Source organism: Sapajus apella, unplaced genomic scaffold, assembly GCF_009761245.1.
Source record: "Sapajus apella isolate SASKATOON/1434 unplaced genomic scaffold, GSC_monkey_1.0 scaffold40, whole genome shotgun sequence".
NCBI classification, from domain to species: Eukaryota; Metazoa; Chordata; class Mammalia; order Primates; family Cebidae; genus Sapajus; species Sapajus apella.
The window spans coordinates 7,116,354-7,137,896 of NW_022436980.1; the positions used below are offsets into that span (position 1 = coordinate 7,116,354).

Genomic DNA, 21,543 nt, shown 5'->3' on the forward strand with positions numbered 1-21,543 from the left:
TACTTGTAGTTACCTGGGAATTTCATCATGTGGCTCTTGAATGCAAACAGAAGACAAGGACTAAACTTCTATACTACTTGTACCCCATAACCTGAAAACATCTATTCTGAACACAGATGAATGTATCATCGATCTTAAAACACTAAGTTATTCACCTCCCTTGTACCAGTAGTAGGTCACTAAGGGTCTCTAGATGAATAAGTTTTGCAAGAAACCCATAACAGAAAACCATGCTGAGGTAGATACATGACTGCTAAAAACAAGTTGATAACATGCTGGCCTTTCACATAAATACCTTTTCAATGTTTTCCCAACATTTACTCAGAGGAGACAGCGGGAGTTCCTCGGGGGAGGGTAGAAAAGGATCATTACTGGTCACATGCAGACTCACCTTCAGTCATAACAGCTAACAGTTACTGGATAATGTGTGCTAGGAACTATTCTAAGTACAGTCATATACTACTTTAATGACAGGGATACGTTCTGAGAAACATATCATTAGGTGATTTTATTGATGTGTCAGTACTTAACAAATTTAGACAGTATAGCTTGCTACACACCTAGGCTATATGGTATAGCTTATTGCTCCTTGTCTATAAACCTGGACAGCATGTTATTCTTCTGAATACTGTAGGTAATGTAACAGGGTGGGAAGTACTTGTGTATCTAAGCATATCTAAACATAGAAAAAGTACAGTAAAAATTTGGTATAAAATATTTAGAAAATGTACACCTGTCTGTGCTATGAATAGAGCTTACAGAACTGAATTCTGTTGTTCTAGGTGAATCAGTGAATGAGTGGTGAGTGAATTTGAAGATCTAGGACATTACTGAACACTACTGCAGACTTTATACACATTGTACACTTAGGCCAAGTGTGGTGGCTCACTCCTGTATTTCCGGATGGATTGCAAGGTCAGGAGTTTGAGATGAGCCTGACCAACATGGTGAAACCCCGTCTCTACTAAAAGATTCAAAAATTAACCGGTTGTGGTGGCGTGTGCCTGTAATCCCAGCTACTTGGGAGGCTGAGGCAGGAGAATCACTTGAACCCAGGAGGCGGAAGTTGCAGTGAGCCGAGATCATGCCACTCCACTCCAACCTGGGTGATAGAGCGAGACTTCATCTTAAAACAAAACAAAACAAACAAACAAAATTGTACCCTTAGGCTACAATAGTTTTATAAAAAAAATTTTTTTTCAATAATAAATTAAGCTTAGCTTACTGTAAAAGTTTTATTTTATGAATTTTTAAATTTTTAAAAAACTTTTTGACTTGTAAAAACACAGGTTAAACCATATTGGACACTTATATAAAAATATTTTCTTTCTTTATATACATATCCTAAAAGCTTTTCTCTATCTTTATCTTATTTTTTATTTTTAAACTTTTTTGTTAAAAATTAAGACACAAACATACACATTAGCCTAGGCCTACACAGGATCAGGATCATGAATATCACTGTCTTCCACCTACATATTTTGTACGGACGAGAAGGCCTGCAGGGAGAATAACATGCATGGAGCTGTCATCTCCTATGATAACAATGTTTTCTTCTGGAATTCTGCCTGAAGGACCTGCCTGAGGCTGTTTCAATGTTAACTTTTTTATATACATAAGTAGAAAGAGTACACTCTAAAATAATGATTTATTATTTTATTATCAAGTATTATATACTTATATAATTGTATGTGCTGTGTCTTCATGGGCCTAGCAGCACAGGTTTGTTTACATCACCATCACCACAAACAGGTGAGCAAAGCATTGTATTACCATGTTATGATGGTACCTCACTAGGCAAAGGAATTTTACAGCATCCCTTAAAATGTTATGGGACTGGCCAGGTGTGGTGGCTCATGCTTGTAATCCCAGCACTTTCTGAGCCTGAGGCAGGTGGATCACCTGAGGACAGGAATTTGAGACTAGCCTGGCCAACATGATGAAATCCCATCTCTACTAAAAATATAAAAAATTAGCCGGGCATAGTGACGGACACCTGTAATCCAAGCTACTCAGGAGGCTGAGGTTGCAGTAAGCCAAGGTCGCACCACTGCACTCCAGTCTGGGCAACAAGAGGGTAACTCCACCCCAAAAATAAAATGTTTTGGACCACCAAAACATGGTCCAACAATGCAGTTCATCATTGACCAAAACATAATTATGCAGAACATGACTGTATTTTCATATATACTAACTCGTTTATTTCTTATTAAAAAGAAAAACCTTATGAAGTATAATCCTCACTTTACAGTTGAGAAAAGAAAAGCTAAGGTTAAGTAATCACACATTTAGCAAGTGGCAGATGTAGGATTTGAAGCCAAAGCCCTGCTCAAAACAAAAAAATTCAGCTCTGCCCACAAACTTGGATCCCCAATCAGAATAACAAAAGCTCTGCAGTAGGAGCACTCCTAGCACACAGAATATGGTCTCTAAATACCGTTCTTCACTAAGAAAATCTATAGCTTATTAGGAAAATGGCTGATGCCATTTGGGGGGCAGAAAACATACAAAATGTGCTTAGAACATATTGTTGTGCCAGAAAGAGAGGACATCATCAAAGATACTGGTCATTTCAAAAAGCCAGAGGAACCAACCTGAAGGGGCTCCCATCAAATAATGACTCCAAGTGATTGAAGCTCATTGGAATAAAAAACTGATGTGCTTACAATGATACTTGAGAAAATAAAGGAAGGACTAAGTAACTGAGTACAATGCCTAGTAGTTAACTGGACCTGCCTGCTTAAAAAGCTTAAAAAGCAGCTTATTACTCAAGCCTGCTACTCAGGGCTCATTTCACCCTTCAAAACAGGTTATTTCTCCATTATGTTCCCTTCTGTGAAAGAAATAAAAAATAAATAAATGAAAATTGAAAAAAACAGATTCTGTCCAGCACACACTGTACTTACCCTGGGGAAAATTTTGCTACTTACAAATTTTTCCGTCTTATTATCCTTTTTTTTTTTTTGAGATGGGGTTTCGCTCTTGTTACCCAGGCTGGAGTGCAATGGCGCGATCTCGGCTCACCGCAACCTCCGCCTCCTGGGTTCAGGCAATTCTCCTCCCTCAGCCTCCTGAGTAGCTGGGACTACAGGCACGTGCCACCATGCCCAGCAAATGTTTTGTATTTTTAGTAGAGACAGGGTTTCACCATGTTGACCAGGATGGTCTCGATCTCTTGACCTTGTGATCCACCCGCCTCGGCCTCCCAAAGTGCTGGGATTACAGGCTTGAGCCACTGCGCCCGGCCCTTATTATCCTTTTAATAATATTTATCCCCCTACAGACTGATGCCCAGGTAAAGCTGCTTGGTAGCTCTGCTTTTTATATAGCTCTAAACAAAACTACATATTTTTCCCACATAACCTCTGCTACTTAACAGACTTCAAACTTTTTTCCTAAAATAAGGTAGGAGCCTGATATCTTAAGTTATTTTTAACACTTTGTATATTGTATCTTCATCTTATATTCTGATTAAGATATGACAGTATCAGATATATTTAAAAAGGGATATCATATACTAACTCCTTTTGATGAATTTCCATCGAATGACTCTGTTTCTGAAACTCGACTAATTGATTCATTGGTAAAACTGATTGATTTGGATAATTTTTCATCTCTCTCCCCAGAGTCATCCAAGCTGCTTCTTCCTGGACTTCTGTAAGAAACACATCAGTATAGAAATATAAGGTCACCTTCACACAAATAAATGATTTGGTCTCCTCATTGAGGTTATTTCCTATGATAAAAACAGTTTCATAATAAATGGACTACTATAATATAACAAATTAATGTCTACTTATAGTAAGGCTATCTTCTTAAATTACATGCAAGTTGACATCATTTCTGAAAACAAGATACACTCACATGAGATTCTATAAATTTCAAAAACATTACAAAATTAACAAAGTACAAATGGCCATAACAGCAACTAACCCAATGAAAATTGCTTGTTTAAATTTCATTTGAGTACAATCGCAAAGCTCGGACAGGTACAGAGTACATGTTTGAGTTAGATACTAGACTGCACGAGAAGGCAGTTTTATATCTCCTTCTTTCTGACTCAGTCCCAGCCCAAATGGCGAAGTCCTCCCAGAAGTGGACACTCGAGATGTCTGAGCCTAAACCCATTGGCCAGTCCTGCCTCCTCACTCTTCCCAGCCCGAAGAACAAAGTTGAAGACATAGCTGTCAAATGACCAAGACTATAATAAATGTCCTGGGATCTGCTTTCCCTTTCTCAAGGAGTAAAAGGAAAGGAAAACCTATTAAATACAAAGGGAGTACAACTGATCTAATTTCCAGTGCTCAACAGAATGGAGGTGAGATGTGGAAAAATAGAGAGGAAAGGAGAAGGAAGAAGAAAGGAGAAATTGCAAATAAAGATGGAGAAGATGGAAGAATTGAGGAAACAAAGGTTTGAAACAGATATGCTTCTTTCAGAGACTGAAGAATAGGAAAAGAAGTAGATGAGAGAATAAGGACCCTGCCACACACTTTCTTAGAAAGCATTCAGGCCAGGCACAGTGACTCACGCCTGTATTCCCAGCACTTTGGGGGGCTGAGGCGGGCGGATCACTTAAGGTCAGGGGTTCAAGACCAGCCTGGCCAACATGGTGAAACCCTGTCTCTACTAAAAATACAAAAAGTAGTCAGGAGTGGTGGGAGGCTCCTATAATCCCAGTTACTCAGGAGGCTGAGGCAGGAGAATCACTTGAACCCGGGAGGCAGAGATTTCAGTGAGCCAGGATCACCAAGATCATGCCACCGCAGTCCACCCTGGATGAGAGTGAGACTCCATCTCAAAAAAAAAAAAAAAAGGAAAAAAGAAAGTATTCAATCACCAGAAGAATACAGCAGCTAGTCAAAAATATTCTTTCTTTCCTCAAAGACTAGAAATGTTTCAAGTTGGCAAGGACCTTAAAAATAATCCCATTCAGCTGCCTCATTTCATAGACAAGCAAACTGAGAATCAGAAAAATGAAAAGATTTGCCCGAGGTTGCTCGGCCGTTTGGTGACCCTAACTAAGATCTAGATCTTGTTTCTGACAATCCAAGGCTCTTTGCATCAGAGTAACTGCTTTTCTACCCAAATCCACAGCCGGCAAGAGGTTACTAAACTTTGCAAGGAGAGCAATACAATGGAAATTTTTAACTTTACAGAAAGCTAATAAAATACACATGTGCAACCATGTGAAAAAAGGCTATAAAATATTGATGCTAAGCTGAAAAGATATAAATCGAATCAGCATAAGAAGATTACCTAGATGAGTAAAATTTCTGCACATACATTGAGACTTTCAAAATATTTCCATTTTAAGACTTACTACAGAATTTCTTAATAACAGCTTTTAAGATATAATTCACTACCACAAAGTTCACTTCATTTAAAGTGTACAATTCAGTGGGATATAGAGTTGGGCAACCATCACCACTAGCTAATTGTAGAACATTCTCATCACCCCAACAAAGAAACGCTGTCCCCACTTGCAGTCACTCCCTATTCTCTCTTCCTCTTAGCTCCTAGCAACTACCATCTACTTGCTGTCTCTATGAATTTACCAATTCTAGACTCCATTTCACGTACATAGAATCATACAATATATGGTCTTTTGTGACTGGCTTTTTTCACTCAGCATAATGTTTGCTATAGAATTTTAATGTATTCTCCTTAATTGTTTTTGTTGCTAACAGCTTCAATTTCCATTGGACATAATGCACTTTTACTTGCACAGGTTAATAAAAATGTCCACTCTTCTAAATGAATCCTCATCGGTCAAAAATAATCTCTCGGTAGTCTCGGTTTCTTTATCACATTATCTGTTACTCTGTTATGGCTCTTACCATTATCTACCTTGTATTACAATTATTTGCATTCCATAGTAGGCTATATGCTCCTTCCATTAATGTTTTCAATATTTATTGAGTGCCAACAACATGCTAAGCGCTATGTTAGAGAATTCTTGAGAAAAAGTCATATCATTGTATCCTTCAAAACACCTACCATCTAATTTACTTTATTGTCACCTATAAACTAAGAGATTTCACTAGGTACTTCTCCAGATCCTTAATTAAAAGGCTTACTAAAACCAGACTTGAAGTAAACCCTAAGTGACATAGTTAACATTTCCTTATATATCTCATATGTGCTTACCTATTTAGCAAACTATTCTCTGTCCCCGCCTTTTACCCCATTCCACCACAGAGAACAAAGAGGAAAACTGCACCCAAAGATAAATTAACAGAAATTCAGAATTAGTCAAATCTAAAATAATTCTGCTTTGATTAATAATTGATAAGCTTTGCCATTTCACAACATTTTGCTGTACCTTGGCTGCACATCCTCAGTCGACAGTGACAAGTTTTCCATTTCCTCAGCATTTAAGCCTAGCTCAGTGCCATAGTTCTGCTGGAGCAGTTGCCAGAATTCCTGCCTAGTCAGGCTCTAAAATGACAGAAAAATTACACTGGGTATTGAAAAATATAATATCACAGTGATTCAAAACATGAATTTTGAAGTCAAAATGACCCATTGTGTAAAGACTCGACATGTGGCTTTGGTGGTTATTTGACCTTTCTGTACCTCCATTTTCTGTACCTATAAAAATGGGTTAACAAAGTCTATCTGACAGAGTTCATAAAATGAATAGATAAAATGATTTTTTTTTTTCTTCTTTTTTGTGGGACGGAGTTTCGCTCTTGTTACCCAGGCTGGAGTGCAATGGCACGATGATTACTGTAAATGAAAGGTTAAAATGTTTTAAATTTTCTTTTTGTAAAATAGTTTCTTCATGCCTTCTGGTAATTACTGATCTGCAGTTTCTGCAGTCTGTTTGCTTGTTTGTTTTTGAGACAGAGTCTCATTGTGTTACCCAGACTGGAGTGCAGTGGCACGATCTCAGCTCACTGCAACCTTCGCCTCCCAGGTTCAAGTGATTTTCCTACCTCAGCCTCTAGAGTGGCTGGGATTACAGGTGTGCACCACCACACCCAGCTAATTTTTTATTTTTAGTAGAGATGGGATTCACCATGTTGGCCAGGCTGGTCTGGGGCTCCTGACCTCAAATGATCCACCCTCCTCGGCCTCCCAAAATGCTGGTATTACAGGTGTGAGCCACAGCGCCCAGCCTCTGACCTTCAGTCTAGCTCTGCAGTCTAACCAGTCTACCATGACCACTGAATCACCATTCAATTCTGTCAGCTCAGAACCTGTCCCCTTAATCCATAATGTATCTGAATATTTTAACTACTTAAAAAAAATTTTTTTTTTTTTTTTTTTGAGACAGAGTTTCGCTCTTGTTACCCAGGCTGGAGTGCAATGGCGCGATCTCAGCTCACCGCAACCTCCGCCTCCCGGGTTCAGGCAATTCTCCTGCCCCAGCCTCCTGAGTCGCTGGGATTACAGGCACGCACCACCATGCCCGGCTAATTTTTTGTATTTTTAGTAGAGACGGGGTTTCACCATGTTGACCAGGATGGTCTCGATCTCTTGACCTTGTGATCCACCCGCCTCGGCCTCCCACAGTGCTGGGATTATTTAAACGGAGTCTCCCTCTGTCGCGCAGGCTGGAGTACAGTAGCACAGTCTCGGCGTGATCTCAGCTCACTGCAGCCTCCGCCTCCCAGGTTCAAGCAATTATTCTGCCTCAGCCTCCTGAGTAGCTAGGATTGCAGATGCATGGCGACGCACCCAGATAATTTTTGTATTTTTAGTTGAGATGGGGTTTCACCATGTTGGCCAGGCTGGCCTCGAACTCCTGACCTCGTGATTGCCATGTTGACCAGGCTGGTCTTGAACTCCTGATCTTAAGTGATCCACCCTCTTCGGCCTCCCAAAGTGCTTGGATTACAGGTGTGAGCCACCGCACCTGGCCTAAAAATCTTATATATCAATAAATTTCAAATTATATTTTCCTGATATATAAAAAGCAAGAGTCTGGACTTCAGAGTATTTCCTTTGATTTATCTTTAATAAAGCCCAGCTTGTTCTTTCTTTGTAGGCAGCCTATCCATTTTGAAATCATCAAATACAACAAATTCATGCATTACTAGCAAAACAAAATATTATTATAATTTAGAATAATGGCCTGCAGTTGAAAAAATAAAATTAAATAATATTATGATAACCAATGGTCTGATGTCTAAAAACATTACAGATAATTAGATGCTTAAGCAAGGTAGAAGGAAGCAGCATAACACTAGAGCAATTATTAGTAAGATTCTCTCTCTCATTTATTCAATAGATATTTATTTAGTACCCAAAGAATGTGCACTACTACACTAGTTGCTAAGGACAATAAACATAATGCAGAAGTTAAGTTCCTGGCCTCAAACAACTTATAGTATAGTTGAAGAGACATGGGGTGTTCTCTTAAGTTATATGACAAGATATAATATCATTATATACTTAAGTACTGGTAGAATCAACATGATATGAAAGTCTAAAGGAAGGAAATATGACTGTGGATTAGTGTGATCAGATAAAGCTTCACACTGGAAAAGTGTTTTCAGCTGAGCTAAAGGAATAATATGAATCAGGGAATGGAGAAATGGGAAATGTTGAAGAGACGGAAACCAACTAAAAATACAGAATAAGTACATGAACATAACTAACATTTATTTGGAAGTCAGTAGTGTATCAGCCTGACCGAAGTAAAAATTTTAAATTGAGAAAACAGTAGAGATAAATATAGATTTGATGGGGCCAAAACACAGATGCCTTGAATTCCTCCCCAATATTCCCTACAACAAATGCCACTTCATTTTTCTTCTTCCTTCTTTCTTCTCTGTCTAGTAACTACTGTATCTTTGTTTGTTATGTTATACTAGATGAACTTCACTACATTTTATGGACCTTCAAAAGTATTAAGAACAAAATGTCTGCACTTTTATACCACTGGTTCCCAATCTGCTGTGCCCAGATGACAAGGATTCCCCAAGAGCAGGTGATGAAAATTCAGATATTATCAGATATTATTTCAAAAACTCAAAAATATCTAACTAGTTATCTAAAATAAAGCCATTCAAGCTAAGTGAAATGGCAAGCCTCTGTTTAGAGCTGAACTATATTCAGCTAGAATGGATACCTCAGACTGATAAACTCTCACTGGAAATAATATATATCTAACAAATAGTGGTTTCAATATTTATTATTTAATGCATACCCCTTATTTGGTAGATAAAGTCTTTGGAAGCACAGTATCCATGGAAGAAACATAAAAAGGCCCATTAGTGGTAGAGAAAATTAAGAAACCACTGTCCTTGATATTAAAGGAACACACACATTTATTTTCTGACTTCCACTCCAACTGAGCCATTTGTGAACTTTTTTCACAATAATAATTCATACTACTAATTAACTCATTCTTTCAAAAAAAATTATCTTTGAAATATTTTAGTGTCATACTAGGATGGTTAACTTTATAATGAGAAGCAAGCAATATTTCAATATACTTGTGTAAGATTAATTGTTTATAAAAAAAACTTAAATAATAGATATCAAACTATTCCAAAGACAGACTAAAACAAAAAGATAAACCAATGATGAATACTCAGGCAGCTTCCTAACACAAAAGAAATGAAACTTATTAGTAAAATACTAACAACAAAAGTGTAATTTTATTTGACTACATAAATAAATGTTTTAAATATTTTATTAAATAATAGCAGGAAGTTAATAGCATGGTAATTTCAATATACTTTTCAAGCTAGTAATTAAATATATATAACAGGTTAATGGAAAACAAAATAGAACTCATTTAATTCACTGTCTTATAGATTTACCAATTTGTTAAAAATGACATTTTCTACAAAATTGTCAGTTATAAAAATGTGGTTATTTACAGCCATGCTGAACATTTAAACATTCAAACATATGCCCAGCCTGATATTCATAATTCTTTCAATAATCAACAGCAAAAACAATCTACCTTAGTAGCCTTCAAAAACAACCTAAATTTCAAACACAAGGTGACCACCCACCTGCAAAGAAGAGTCTCTCCCTTTCAGCCTACAGAGTAGTTTCACAAAAAAAAAGATGAACCAAGCAGTAATCAGATAAGGCTCAAAAGTCAGAAGATCAATTTCTGTCCCAGAAAGCTGTGTGTTCTAAGTATGTTGCAGTCTCTATGCACAGCAGAGCTCCAAATATTTAATGACAACTATGTAAAAATAATCACTGTTTCAATCTCTAAATTTTGCTATGAGAAGCTTTTCTAATGTAGTTTAAAGCAATTATCTGTCACTTCCTGGTTGTAGTAGGAGTACTCTATCCAAGGTTGCAGGTCAGAATGCAGAATTGGAAGTTATACCTCACTCTACAGGTTCCTAAGCCACTCCCACAAGAAGAAGATAGGTAAACAGGGTTTTATTAAAGGGACAGTTCGCAATTTTCTCTGTTCTACACACAGAGTAGAAAAAACAAAATGAGAATAAAAATACCTTGCTTATACTAAATTGATGTAAAACACCTATTGCAATATTATTTTAATCTTATCTTTAAAATTAACTACGTTATGAGTTAAATTTTCTTCTCCTGCTAGTAATTTCTATGCAATTCTGGGAATGTCATGATTACTTCTTCATATACCACCCCTCCAGTACTAATACAGTATTTCTGTCAGACTCTTGCAATAACTCTCTACAACAACCAAAGATTCTATCTCTGAATGCGGTAAATGTAACGTAAGGAAATAGCAGGAAGAGCCAGCTGTTCAGGTGCAACAATTGTACTAAGCACCCGGCACATCTTTCATCACTGAAAGGCTTAAGGCAACATTTTGATTACTCGATAATTACTTTCTTTGAAAATATTTCTGACTTTAGTTTATTTAGAATAATACCCTGGCAGTGATCTGGACTATAATAAAATGTATAGTTTCACCTACCAATTCCGTTTATTTCTCTGAAGAAAATTTTTCTTCTAAATAAAGAATCAACATTTACCCTAATTTCTACCTAGTCATTCCATTTAATTTAGCAAAGTGTGTAAGCAGATCGAAGGCTACTTGATGAACTCCACGGATCAACCTTTTGAGGGATGCTACAATCTAATCACTTTATACAATGGCAAAACGAGAGAGATTGTAGAGTGATGCTGAAAAATACCACTCATTCAAATGAAGAGAGCACACTATGGGGGCAGCTTCCACTGTCTAAAAGGCAGTGCTTTTAGCTTATTATGGTAGTTCTCATTGACTAAAATGATAGACAAATATCTTTATGATGGTGAACAAATAGCTATGAGAAAAATATACATTAACTGTACCACAATTTATATTTATACACATTTTTGCTAAATATAAAAATCCTTACACCAAACCACTGCCATATAGCGCAGAGCTAAATTGAGTAGGCTTAGGAGGGAAAACAGAACCTAGAACTGAGCCCCAAGAAAGCCCAACATACAAAGAGAAAATACAGGAGTGCCCAGCAAAAAAAGGCTGAGGGGAATACTAGAAAGGTAAGAGAAGATTCCAGAAAGAATGATGTCATGAAAGGCAGGAGAAGAAAGTATTTCAAAATGAAGGGAGTATACAGTGGGATCGCATGCTGCCAAAAGGTCAAGTAAGATGACCACAGGATGAGCAGATCATGAGCACATGTATGTCAAATGCAAGCATCCAGAGGAATGAAGCAGCTTGCCAAACCAGTTCCCCATGACCTGAGTGTGCATGTGTCGTGGGAGTGAGGCAGACAGCAGAGACACAGTGGGGAAGGAGGAGGCAGCCAGGTCACGAAGAGCCTTGTACGCTATGCCAACGAATATGGATTTTACGTTGTCAAAATATCAAACGCCACCCAGTGGTTTCATATAGAAAAGTAACAAGTTCAGAAGTATGATTTTAAAAGACATGATTTTAAAACACTACTATTTGGCATCAACCTCAAAGACAGATCAGGTGTTAAAAAGAGATAGGCGACACTGGTAATGGTTCAAGCTAGAAATGATGATGGCCTTGGTGACCAAATAGACGTGGCTGGCAGACGGAAAGAGGGAAGAAACAGGATACATCCAGGTTTCTGGCTTGGGTGGCTGGGTAGAAGGCAGCGTGGTTCACTGACCAAAATAGGTAGAGGAGTTTTGTCACCCACGAAGATAAAAAAGAGGGAAAAATACAATACAAATGCTTCTATACTGCCATCCTATTACATAGCAAATGTGACAAACAGTTACCAATTTCACATTCATTTTTTTCCAGGTAGGTCTGGAAGCTGCATTTATTAGACTTACAGCACTACTGGAAAACGTTTGGAATTCCAGTAACTCCAAAAGGAATGATCTTTAGAGAGTGGCATAAGGAAGAACAAAGGGATTTGATAATGTTGTACAGGCTAAAGGAAAAAGCTGGATGACACTCCGCGAAAAGGTGTCAGTGGGTGACATCAGCTTTGTAAACTGACCACTATTTAGAGAATAGCCTCAGAGCTGTCGCTGTCCTAGACTTGGCTCAGAGAGGCTGACTTAAATAAGCCACACTTACAAGCTGATACTAGCTCAGCTGGAAATATACTAATGCCCAGCAGGGAAGATTCCTTTCTGGTGATCAGACATCTTGTATTCTATCACCCAGAATACCTGAATACCTTGGAAGTCGGATTAGCAATCAGAAAGTGGCAGATAAACATGGAATCAGAGCAAAAGTAGATAGCTTTAAGGGACAATTTACTGTGACCCTGATGGGGCATGATGATTCATCTCTGTCCCATTTCCATGTAGTTCTCTACTGATCAAAGTCTGCCTCTGCAACTCTACCTTTCTGTCCTAGGTCCTAAGTTCTTGGCCTAAGTCTGACCAAGCCCCTTTCAGACTGATATATTCTTTCTTTTTATACACTAACACATTCAATCAGCAGTTTTAAACCCTTTTTCCCCAATACACCTAAGGAACAGGACACCCTTCTGTCACCCTTCTATTTAGTGATTCCCAAAATAGAAACTAAATGACATGTATCAGAATTTAGACAGCATACATCTATATATTTAAAAAGCTCCCCTCGTTACCTCACCCCTGAATCTAACATACGTTACTTTCTTCTGCCATTTGGAAATAAGATGGAAAGCCATCCTGTCTCTGAGTGCAGATTTCTGCTCTTTTAGGCCCTGGATGTAAATATTCACTTTTAGAATATACCCTTGCCAGGTGTGGTGGCGTGTGCCTATAGTCCCAGCTACTCGGGAGGCTGAGGCTGGAGGATCACTTGAGTCCAGGAGTTCTGGGCTGTCATGCGCTATGATGATTGGGTGTCTGCACTAACTTTGGCATCAATATGGTGACCTTCTGAGAGTGGGGGACCACCATGTTGCCTAAGGACAGGTGAACTGGCCCAGGTCGGAAACGGAGAGGTCAAAACTCCCATGCTGATCAGTAGTGGGATTGTGCCTGTGAACAGCCACTGCACTCCAGCCTGGGCAACATAGTGAGACCCCACCTCTTAAAAAAAAATAAAAAACTTTAAGTTTCCAAAGAGAGCTAGCTCCCCCGTAGCCCCCATGTGCTGCCGAGAGAGACCACTATTACCTTGCTAAGACAAAAACAGTACAAAAGTAGATTTTCTTCATACATCCTGCCTATATCACCAATATCAGTAATTCTAAATACAATAATACAAGAACATCAGTAGGAATACGAAATAATTAATTGAGCCTTAATAAAAAAATATTTTAAAATTTAACCCTTGTTACTACTGATAACCTTACATATGAACCCTATTTTCTTAGTAATTCAAGTATATAGAAAATAATATTTCTTCTGGCAACCGAGGATGCTTTAGTGTTTCAAGATAATCATTTGTTCTCAACGCACATATTGAAGGTTAAAGAAATTGAGTTAAACATACATTGAACTTAGGGTATGCCCTGAATGCTGTTTCTGAAATGTTTCAGAAAAGTCCGTGTTTTCCCCCTATCCTTTACCTTTTCCTTGAACTAAGAGAATTTATAGTACCTTGTTAAGAGTGGTAATTATTTGGACTCCAAATCATTGAAGTTCTACTGAATTAAGTCATTCAAAAAGCATTTATTGAGCATTCGTTACAGCTAATATATAATTTATTGTCCAAACTGGCACACTTTTGAGAGTAAGGGAAGAACAATATTTACTTTGACAGAGGCCTGAACACAGACAGTTTCAGACTGTCCTTGGTAAACCACAATGTATGCCAAAGCAGCTATGTGGGAAACACCGAAATTGTCAGTGGACCTACAAGGTCCTTGTCTTCAAGGGTTTATAGTTAAACAAGGCGAACGGAAATAGGACAAACAACTGTAACTGTCATGCATATTACAGAAGTTCAAGATGTTACAGGAAACTAAAACAATGAACCTGACTTCAGGTTTATTAATGAGAGCGAGAGTGGGAATAAGAGGGTCACAACTTCCTGGCAGAAAGAACATTTGAAGACCTAATGAAAAAAAAAAAGCAGAACATTCAAGATGACAAGAATGGGTGCGTATATTAAGATGTAGGTGGAGAGGTAGGAAGGGTCTTGATTATGTGGTTCCTACAGAAATTGACAGATTCTTATTCCAGGGGCAATGGGTGTTAAGCAGGAAGGTAAAATAAGCAAGCATATATTTTTTTTAAAGATAACTTTGGCTGTAGTATTGTTCAGGGTTCGACAAACTGTTTCTGTAAAGGGCCATATAGTAAATATTTTAGGCTTTTTGGGCCATATGGTCTCTGTCACAACTACTCAGCTCTGCTGTTGTAGTGTGAAAGGCAGCCATAGAAATACATAAACAAATGAGCATGGCTGTGTTCCAATAAAACTTTATTTATGGACACTGAAATTTGAATTTCATATAATTGCCACATGTCATGAAATATTATTCTTTTGATTTTTTTCAGCAATTTAAAAATGTAAAACTAGTCATTGTGTACAGACCATACAAAAACAAAGCAGGACTGTGCTTGGCTCTGGTATAGAACATGGATGGGGGCTGGCACAAATGAGGAGAAAGAGCTGAGGAGTGGAGTGGGAAGGGCCTAAAACTTGTCTTGAACCATGACTGCATAGTTCCTTTCAAAGACTGAGAAAACATCAATTGTTTGTATTAAAAAATAATGCCGCCACTGTTGTGTGGCCCCACGAATCCCAGATATTCAATGTTCTGTTTAGAGAATGGGAGCTAAACTCACAGACAGTGAATTAAACTGAAGTGCTCTAAATTATGTCACGAATGATTGTAGTGACAGTTTAAACACATGTCTAAACACTGAGGACTTAATGTTTCACTAGGTCAAATATTAGAAATAAACTGTCCTTTCTGAAGCAATGTATCAAAGTAGTCTTTTGTTTCTGTTTGGTTTTGTGATAGAGTCTTGATCTATCACCCAGGCTGGAGTGCAGTGGCATGATCTCAGCTCACTACACCGTCCACCTCAAGCGATTCTCCTGCCTCAGCCTCCCGAGTAGCTGGGACTACAGGTGTACACCACCATATTCTGCTGATTTTTGTATTTTTAGTAGAGAGGAGGGTTCACCATATTGGTCAGGCTGGTCTCAAACTCCTAACCTCAGGTGACCAGCCAACCTCAGCCTCCCAAAGTGCTAGGCGCAAAGTAGTCTTACAAGGGGAAAAAAATGGTCCTTTTAAAAACATTCTTTTTCAAAGGCAACATATTTGGCTCCAGCTCTTTCACTCTTTTGTAGATTTATTTTACTGGAAAAATAAATAAAACAAATGCACACAAACATAATTGTACTATCATTTTGTAGTCCTTTAATGAAAAACCTACTTTTTAGATTAATTTGCTTTTTTAAAGGACTTCTCATACAAGAAGTAAGCAGAAGTAACACATAATTACTTTTATTTTGATTCCCTAATTACACATAACACAAATATAATATTCTAAACTTATTTATTTATTTATTTGAGACAGCGTCTCACTCTATCACCCAGGCTGGAGTGCAGTTGTAGAGTCACAGCTCACTGCAGCCTCGACCTCCTGGGCTCAAGTGATTCTACTACCTAAGCCTTCTGCGTAGCTGGGACTACAGGCAGGCACCACCACACCCAGCTTATTTTATGTTATTTTTTTAGAAATGGGGTCTTTATGTTTTCCAAGCTAGTCTTGAACTGGTCTCAAGCAATCCTCCCACCTCAGCCTCTTAAAGTTCTGGGATTACAAGCATGAGTCACCATGCTTGGCCAAAAATATTTTTAATATATATTAAATGTATTATTCAAATTATTTAAAAAGTTTTAATCGAATTTTGTAGCTATGCTGTATATTTTATGAGGTTTTTTTTAACCTTTTTAAAAGAGTATTACACAAGATCAAGAAATCCAACCAATGTGGCTTTATGACTAAAAAACTAAAAGGGGTCAGGCGCGGTGGCTCACGCCTGTAATCCCAGCACTTTGGGAGGCCAAGGTGGGTGGATCATGAGGTCAGGAGACAGAGACCATCCTGGCCAACACCGTGAAACCCTGTCTCTACTAAAAACACAAAAAATAGCCGGGCGCGGTGGCTCAAGCCTGTAATCCCAGCACTTTGGGAGGCCGAGGTGGGTGGATCACGAGGTCAAGAGATCGAGACCATCCTGGTCAACATGGTGAAACCCCACCTCTACTAAAACTACAAAAAATTAGCTGGGCATGGTGGTGCGTGCCTGTAATCCCAGCTACTCAGGAGGCTGAAGCAGGAGAATTGCCTGAACCCGGGAGGCGGAGGTTGCGGTGAGCCAAGATCGTGCCATTGCACTCCAGCCTGGGTAACAAGAGCGCTCCTTCGCCTCAAAAAAAAAAAAAAAAAAAACACAAAAAATTAGCCAGGCGTGGTGGCATGCACCTGTAGTCCCAGCTACTTGGGAGGCTGAGGCAGGAGAATTGCTTGAACCAGAGAACTGGAGGTTTTGGTAAGCCGAGATTGTGCCAATGCACTCCAGCCTGGTGACAGAATGAGACTCTGTCTCAAAATAAATAAATAAATACTATCAAGACTATACCAAGCGCCTAGCATTGTGCCTGGCACCTAATACTTCATAAATGGGAGTTGCTATTATTGCTATTATAGATACTTATATGTTAAATTTTTTTCTGGGTTAATTCCACAGTGCTTAAAACTCCATTCAGGATAGTTTTCAAGTTGAGATCTCATCTTCAACTTCAAGTTCTATATAATACTTAACATATAATATATGCGTAAAAATTTTTGTCTTCTTGTAGAGCAAAAACAGACACCATTCTGTTTATTAAAATGAGAATATAGTGTCCACTTGAAATAGAGTTGCATATTCAGTGTTAAAGATAACCAAATGATCCAAAGATTTAAAAGGTATGACTACTGTGAAGATGGTGATACCTCCATGTGTATACATCAAAATCACAGATAATGTCAGGATCTCTTCAAAGAAAGGTAAATTTTACTTCCAGCCAGTAAATGCAGTGTTTCTTGGCTATGGTGGCCTCCAGTATCCTGGAATTCCCTTTCTTCCTCTAATTCAGAGAGCTTTCTTCTTCATTAAACTGAACAACTCAGTTTCTCCCTTGGCTTATCTGTAAACCTGAACTTTATCACTTCCCTGAAGATATCTGTTTTTATACGGATGTATCCCAACTCACTTGCGTGTGATAAGCACATTTTGGAAGGACATGCGATACAGTATATAACCAAGCGTAGGCTGCAATAAGTCGCTGGTGCCTTGCTAGAATGAGGGAATGCGCCTCATGGATTCTGAGTACCCAACAACTTGGTATTTGGGGGTGGGGTAGCCAGGTCTCTATGGCAACACTGGAGTTTTCAGCCAGTGCTAGAATAAAGCATCCCACAGTAATGACAATGAATCTGAATGTTACTGGCCTCCAGTGGATGAAGGAGGCTTCCTTGCCACAGCGTAATCTGGAAGGGCAGCGTAGGGTTGAGTTGAGAGGAGCACACACCTATGACTGCTCCACGCCCTTGTAGTAGACGCTGTGCCCTGCAGGACCTGCTGCCCGTGGACCTGCCCTGTGAGCATCACCCAGGCCAGGAGCAAGGGCACAGGGCTCCAGTGATGCAGGGCACCCAAACACCCAGAGACACTCAGGAGGGGCTTGGAGTTGGGGCTTCCAAGCTAGCCACTTCTATTCCCTTCCTGAGGGCCAGAGAGGCTGGGCTTGGCAAGCCCCCTCAACCACACCCACTTTTCTCCTCTGTCCCCTCCCCACCTCAGACCTGTAGGCTACTTCTCCACACATCCCCGCTCCAGCAAAGTGAAAGCATTTGAATTGGGTGCTGCTGGGGAGAGCCTGTCCTCAGCTGCTGAGTTCAAAAGGACATTCAACATAAAGAGCCCTGGAGCCTAAAATGTGTGCACTTTAGGGAGGTACTTAGCTGGGGAGTAGGGAGGAGAGGAGGTTCAGTTCCCACCTGCCAGGGACAAAGAAAGAGCCTTTCTTATCTGCTGGAAATCTCTACTGTTCCCCTTAAACCATTTCTTTTAATAGCAGCTTCACTGTGCTATAATTCACATACCATAAGATTCATCCCTTTAAGTGTACAATTGAGGGGGTTTTCACATATCCAGAGTTAAACAACCATCACTGTTAATTTCAGGACATGTTGTCAACCCAGAAAGATACCTGACTCCATCTTCTGTCACTGCTCATTACTCCCTCCTCCTGGAAATAACTTTACTATTCCTATTTCTATGAATTTGCCTATTCTGAACATTTCATAAGAATAGAATCCCACAGTATGTGTTCTTTTGTGACTGGCTTCTTTCACTTAGCATTATGTTTTCAAGAATCACCCATGTTGTAGCATGTATCAGTACTTCACTACTCTTTATTACTGAATAATATTCCATTGTGTGGATATACATTTTATTTATACATTAATCATTTGATGGACATTTGGATTGTTTCTACTTTTTGGCTATTATGAATAATAAATGCTGCTGTGAACATTGAGGTACAAGTTTTTGTAAGAACAGTAGTTCTATGGTAAACATTTTGAGGAGCTGCCAAACTGTTTTTCAAAGTGGCTGCATCATTTTACAATCCTACCAGCAACATACTTGAGGGACCCAGTCTCTCCACATCCTCAACAGCATTTGTACTTAAAAAATTTTTTTTCAGCTTTACTGAAGTTTAATTAACAAATAAGAATGGTACATATTTAAGGTATACAACTGGATGTTTTGATATATATATACATTGTGATCGCCACAATCAGGTTAATTAACACATCCATTACCTCATGTAGTTATGATTTGCTTGCCTTCTTTCTTTTTTTGTACTGATAAAAACTTAAGATCTACGCTCTTAGCAAATTTCAAGTACACAATACAGTATTGTTTACTATAGTCAGCATGCTGCACACTTGATCTCCAGAACTCATTCATCTTGCATAACTGAAACTTTGTACCCTTTAAACATCTCCCCATTTCTTCCTACCCCTGGCAACCACCATTTTACTCTCTGCTTTGAGTTCAACTTGTATAAATTCCACTTGGTAATGGTATATAACCTTTTTTATATGCTGCTGGATTTGGTTTGCTAATATTTTGTTGAGGACTTTTGTGTCATTGCTCATAAGGGATACTGGTCTAGAGTTTTCTTGTTGTGATGTCTGGTTTTGGTGTCAAGGTAATACTGTACTCATAGATCAAGTTATGAAGTGTTCCCTCTATTTTTAGAATACTACGTGAAGAACTGGTGTTAATTCTACTGTAAACAGCTGGTTCACCAATGAAGCCATCTGGGCCTGGGCTTTTCTTTGTGGTAAGTTCTTTATTACTAATTCCATCTCTTTTCTTGTTATAGGTCTTATTCAAATTCTGTCTTTCTACTTGAGTCAGTTTTGGTAGTTTGTGACTTTCTACTCAGAAAGTACTTGTCCGTTTCGTTTAGGGTAAACAATTCGTTGGATACAATTATTCATAATATTTCCTTATAATTTTCTTATTTGTGTAAGATTAGTAGTATTTTCACCACTTTCAGTCCTGAATTTTATAATTTTAGTCTTCTCTCATTTTTTTCTTGGTTAATCTAGCTAAAGGTTTGTCAGTTTTCATTTTTTATAAAGAAACAACATTTTGGGCCGGGCACAGTGGCTCACACCTGTAATCCCAGTACTTTGGGAGGCCAAGGCAGGTGGATCACCTAAGGTCAGGGTTAGAGACCAGCCTGACCAATATGGTGAAACCCCATCTCTACTGAAAATACCAAAAATTAGCCAGGCGTGGTGGCATACGCCTGTAGTCCCAGCTACTTGGGATGCTGAGGCAGAAGAATTACTTGAACCTGGGAGGCAGAGGTTGTAGTGAGCTGAGATCGTGCCACCACAGCACTCCAGCGTAGGCTACAGAGCAAGACTCTGTGTCAAAAAAAAAAAAAAAGAAACAAAAAACTTTTGATTCTGTTGCCTATTTTTCTATTCCTTCATTCATTTCTGCTGTAATCTTTATTATTTCCTTGCTTCTTCTTCCTTAGAGTTTAGTTTGCTGTGCTTTTTCTAATTTCTTAAGGCAGAAATACAGGTTGATTCGCCATCATTCCTTTTTAATATAGATGTTTACAGTTATAAATTTCCTTCTAAATACTGCTTTAGCTGCATCCCATAAGTTTTGGTATGTTATGTTTTTGTTTACATCTAACCCAAAGTATTTGCTAATTTCCCTCACGATCTCTTCTTTCACCCATTGGTTATTTAGGAGTATTCTGTTTAATTTCCACTTTTTGTGAATTTTCCAAAAGTCCTTCTGTTATTTATTTGTAATTTCATGTCATTGTGCTCAGAGAACACATTTAGTATTATTTCAATGCTTTTAAAGGTACTGATGCTTGTTTTATGACCTAGCATATCTTCTATTCTGTAGAATGTTGAGAATGTTTCATATGCACTTGAAAAGGGTATATATATTCTGCTATTATGGGGTGGAGTGTGTCAAAGATGTCTTTTAGTTAGTCTATAGTAGTGTTCAAGTCTTATATTTTCTGTCGATCTTCTGTCTAATTATTCTATCCACCATTGAAAGTGGGGTATTGAATTCTCCAACATTTTTTTAAATTATATTTTAAACAAATAGAGTTAGGGTTTTGCCATGTTGCCCAGGCTGGCCCTGAACTCCTGGACTCAAGCAATCCACCAACCTCAGCCTCCCAAAGTACTGGGATTACAGGCATGAGCCACCACACTCGGCCCCAAGTTTTATTGTTGAATTGTCTGTTTCCCTTCAATTCTGCCAATTTTTGCTTTGTATATTTTGGGGCTCAGTGCAAGGTCTATATATGTTTATGATTGTTGTGAATTCCAGATGAATCGACCCTTTATTCCTCCTTGTCTCTAATAATTTTTTTCTTAAAGTTTATTTTGTCTGATATTGCCACATTCACTTCTGTTCTGATTTGATTACTGTTTGTATGGTGTATCATCTTCCTTTTACTTTCAATCTATTTGTGCCTTTGAATCTCATTTGTCTCTTATGTACAGTATATAATTGGGTCCTGTTTTTTGTTTGTTTGTTTATTTGTTTTGAGACAGGGTTTCACTCTGTCATCCAGGCTGGAGTGCTGTGGCACAATCATGGCTCACTGCAGCCTCGACCTTCCGGGCTCG

The 21,543-nt window shown here is 38.5% G+C and overlaps 1 protein-coding gene across 3 annotated transcripts in view; it reads right to left on the minus strand.

Annotated features, from left to right (window-relative positions):
* Positions 1 to 21,543, minus strand: part of GRAMD1C (GRAM domain containing 1C) — a 100,495-nt gene that overhangs the window by 37,817 nt on the left and 41,135 nt on the right. For 2 of the 3 annotated variants that reach the window (XM_032299019.1, XM_032299020.1), the window contains 2 exons: positions 6,326 to 6,441; positions 3,523 to 3,655 (listed from right to left, as the gene is read on the minus strand). In XM_032299019.1, coding sequence (XP_032154910.1) covers positions 3,523 to 3,655; positions 6,326 to 6,441 — 249 coding nt within the window. Of the gene's footprint in view, positions 1 to 3,522; positions 3,656 to 6,325; positions 6,442 to 9,977; positions 10,312 to 21,543 lie in introns of those variants that run through there. The other variant, XM_032299021.1, reaches the window with a different exon arrangement.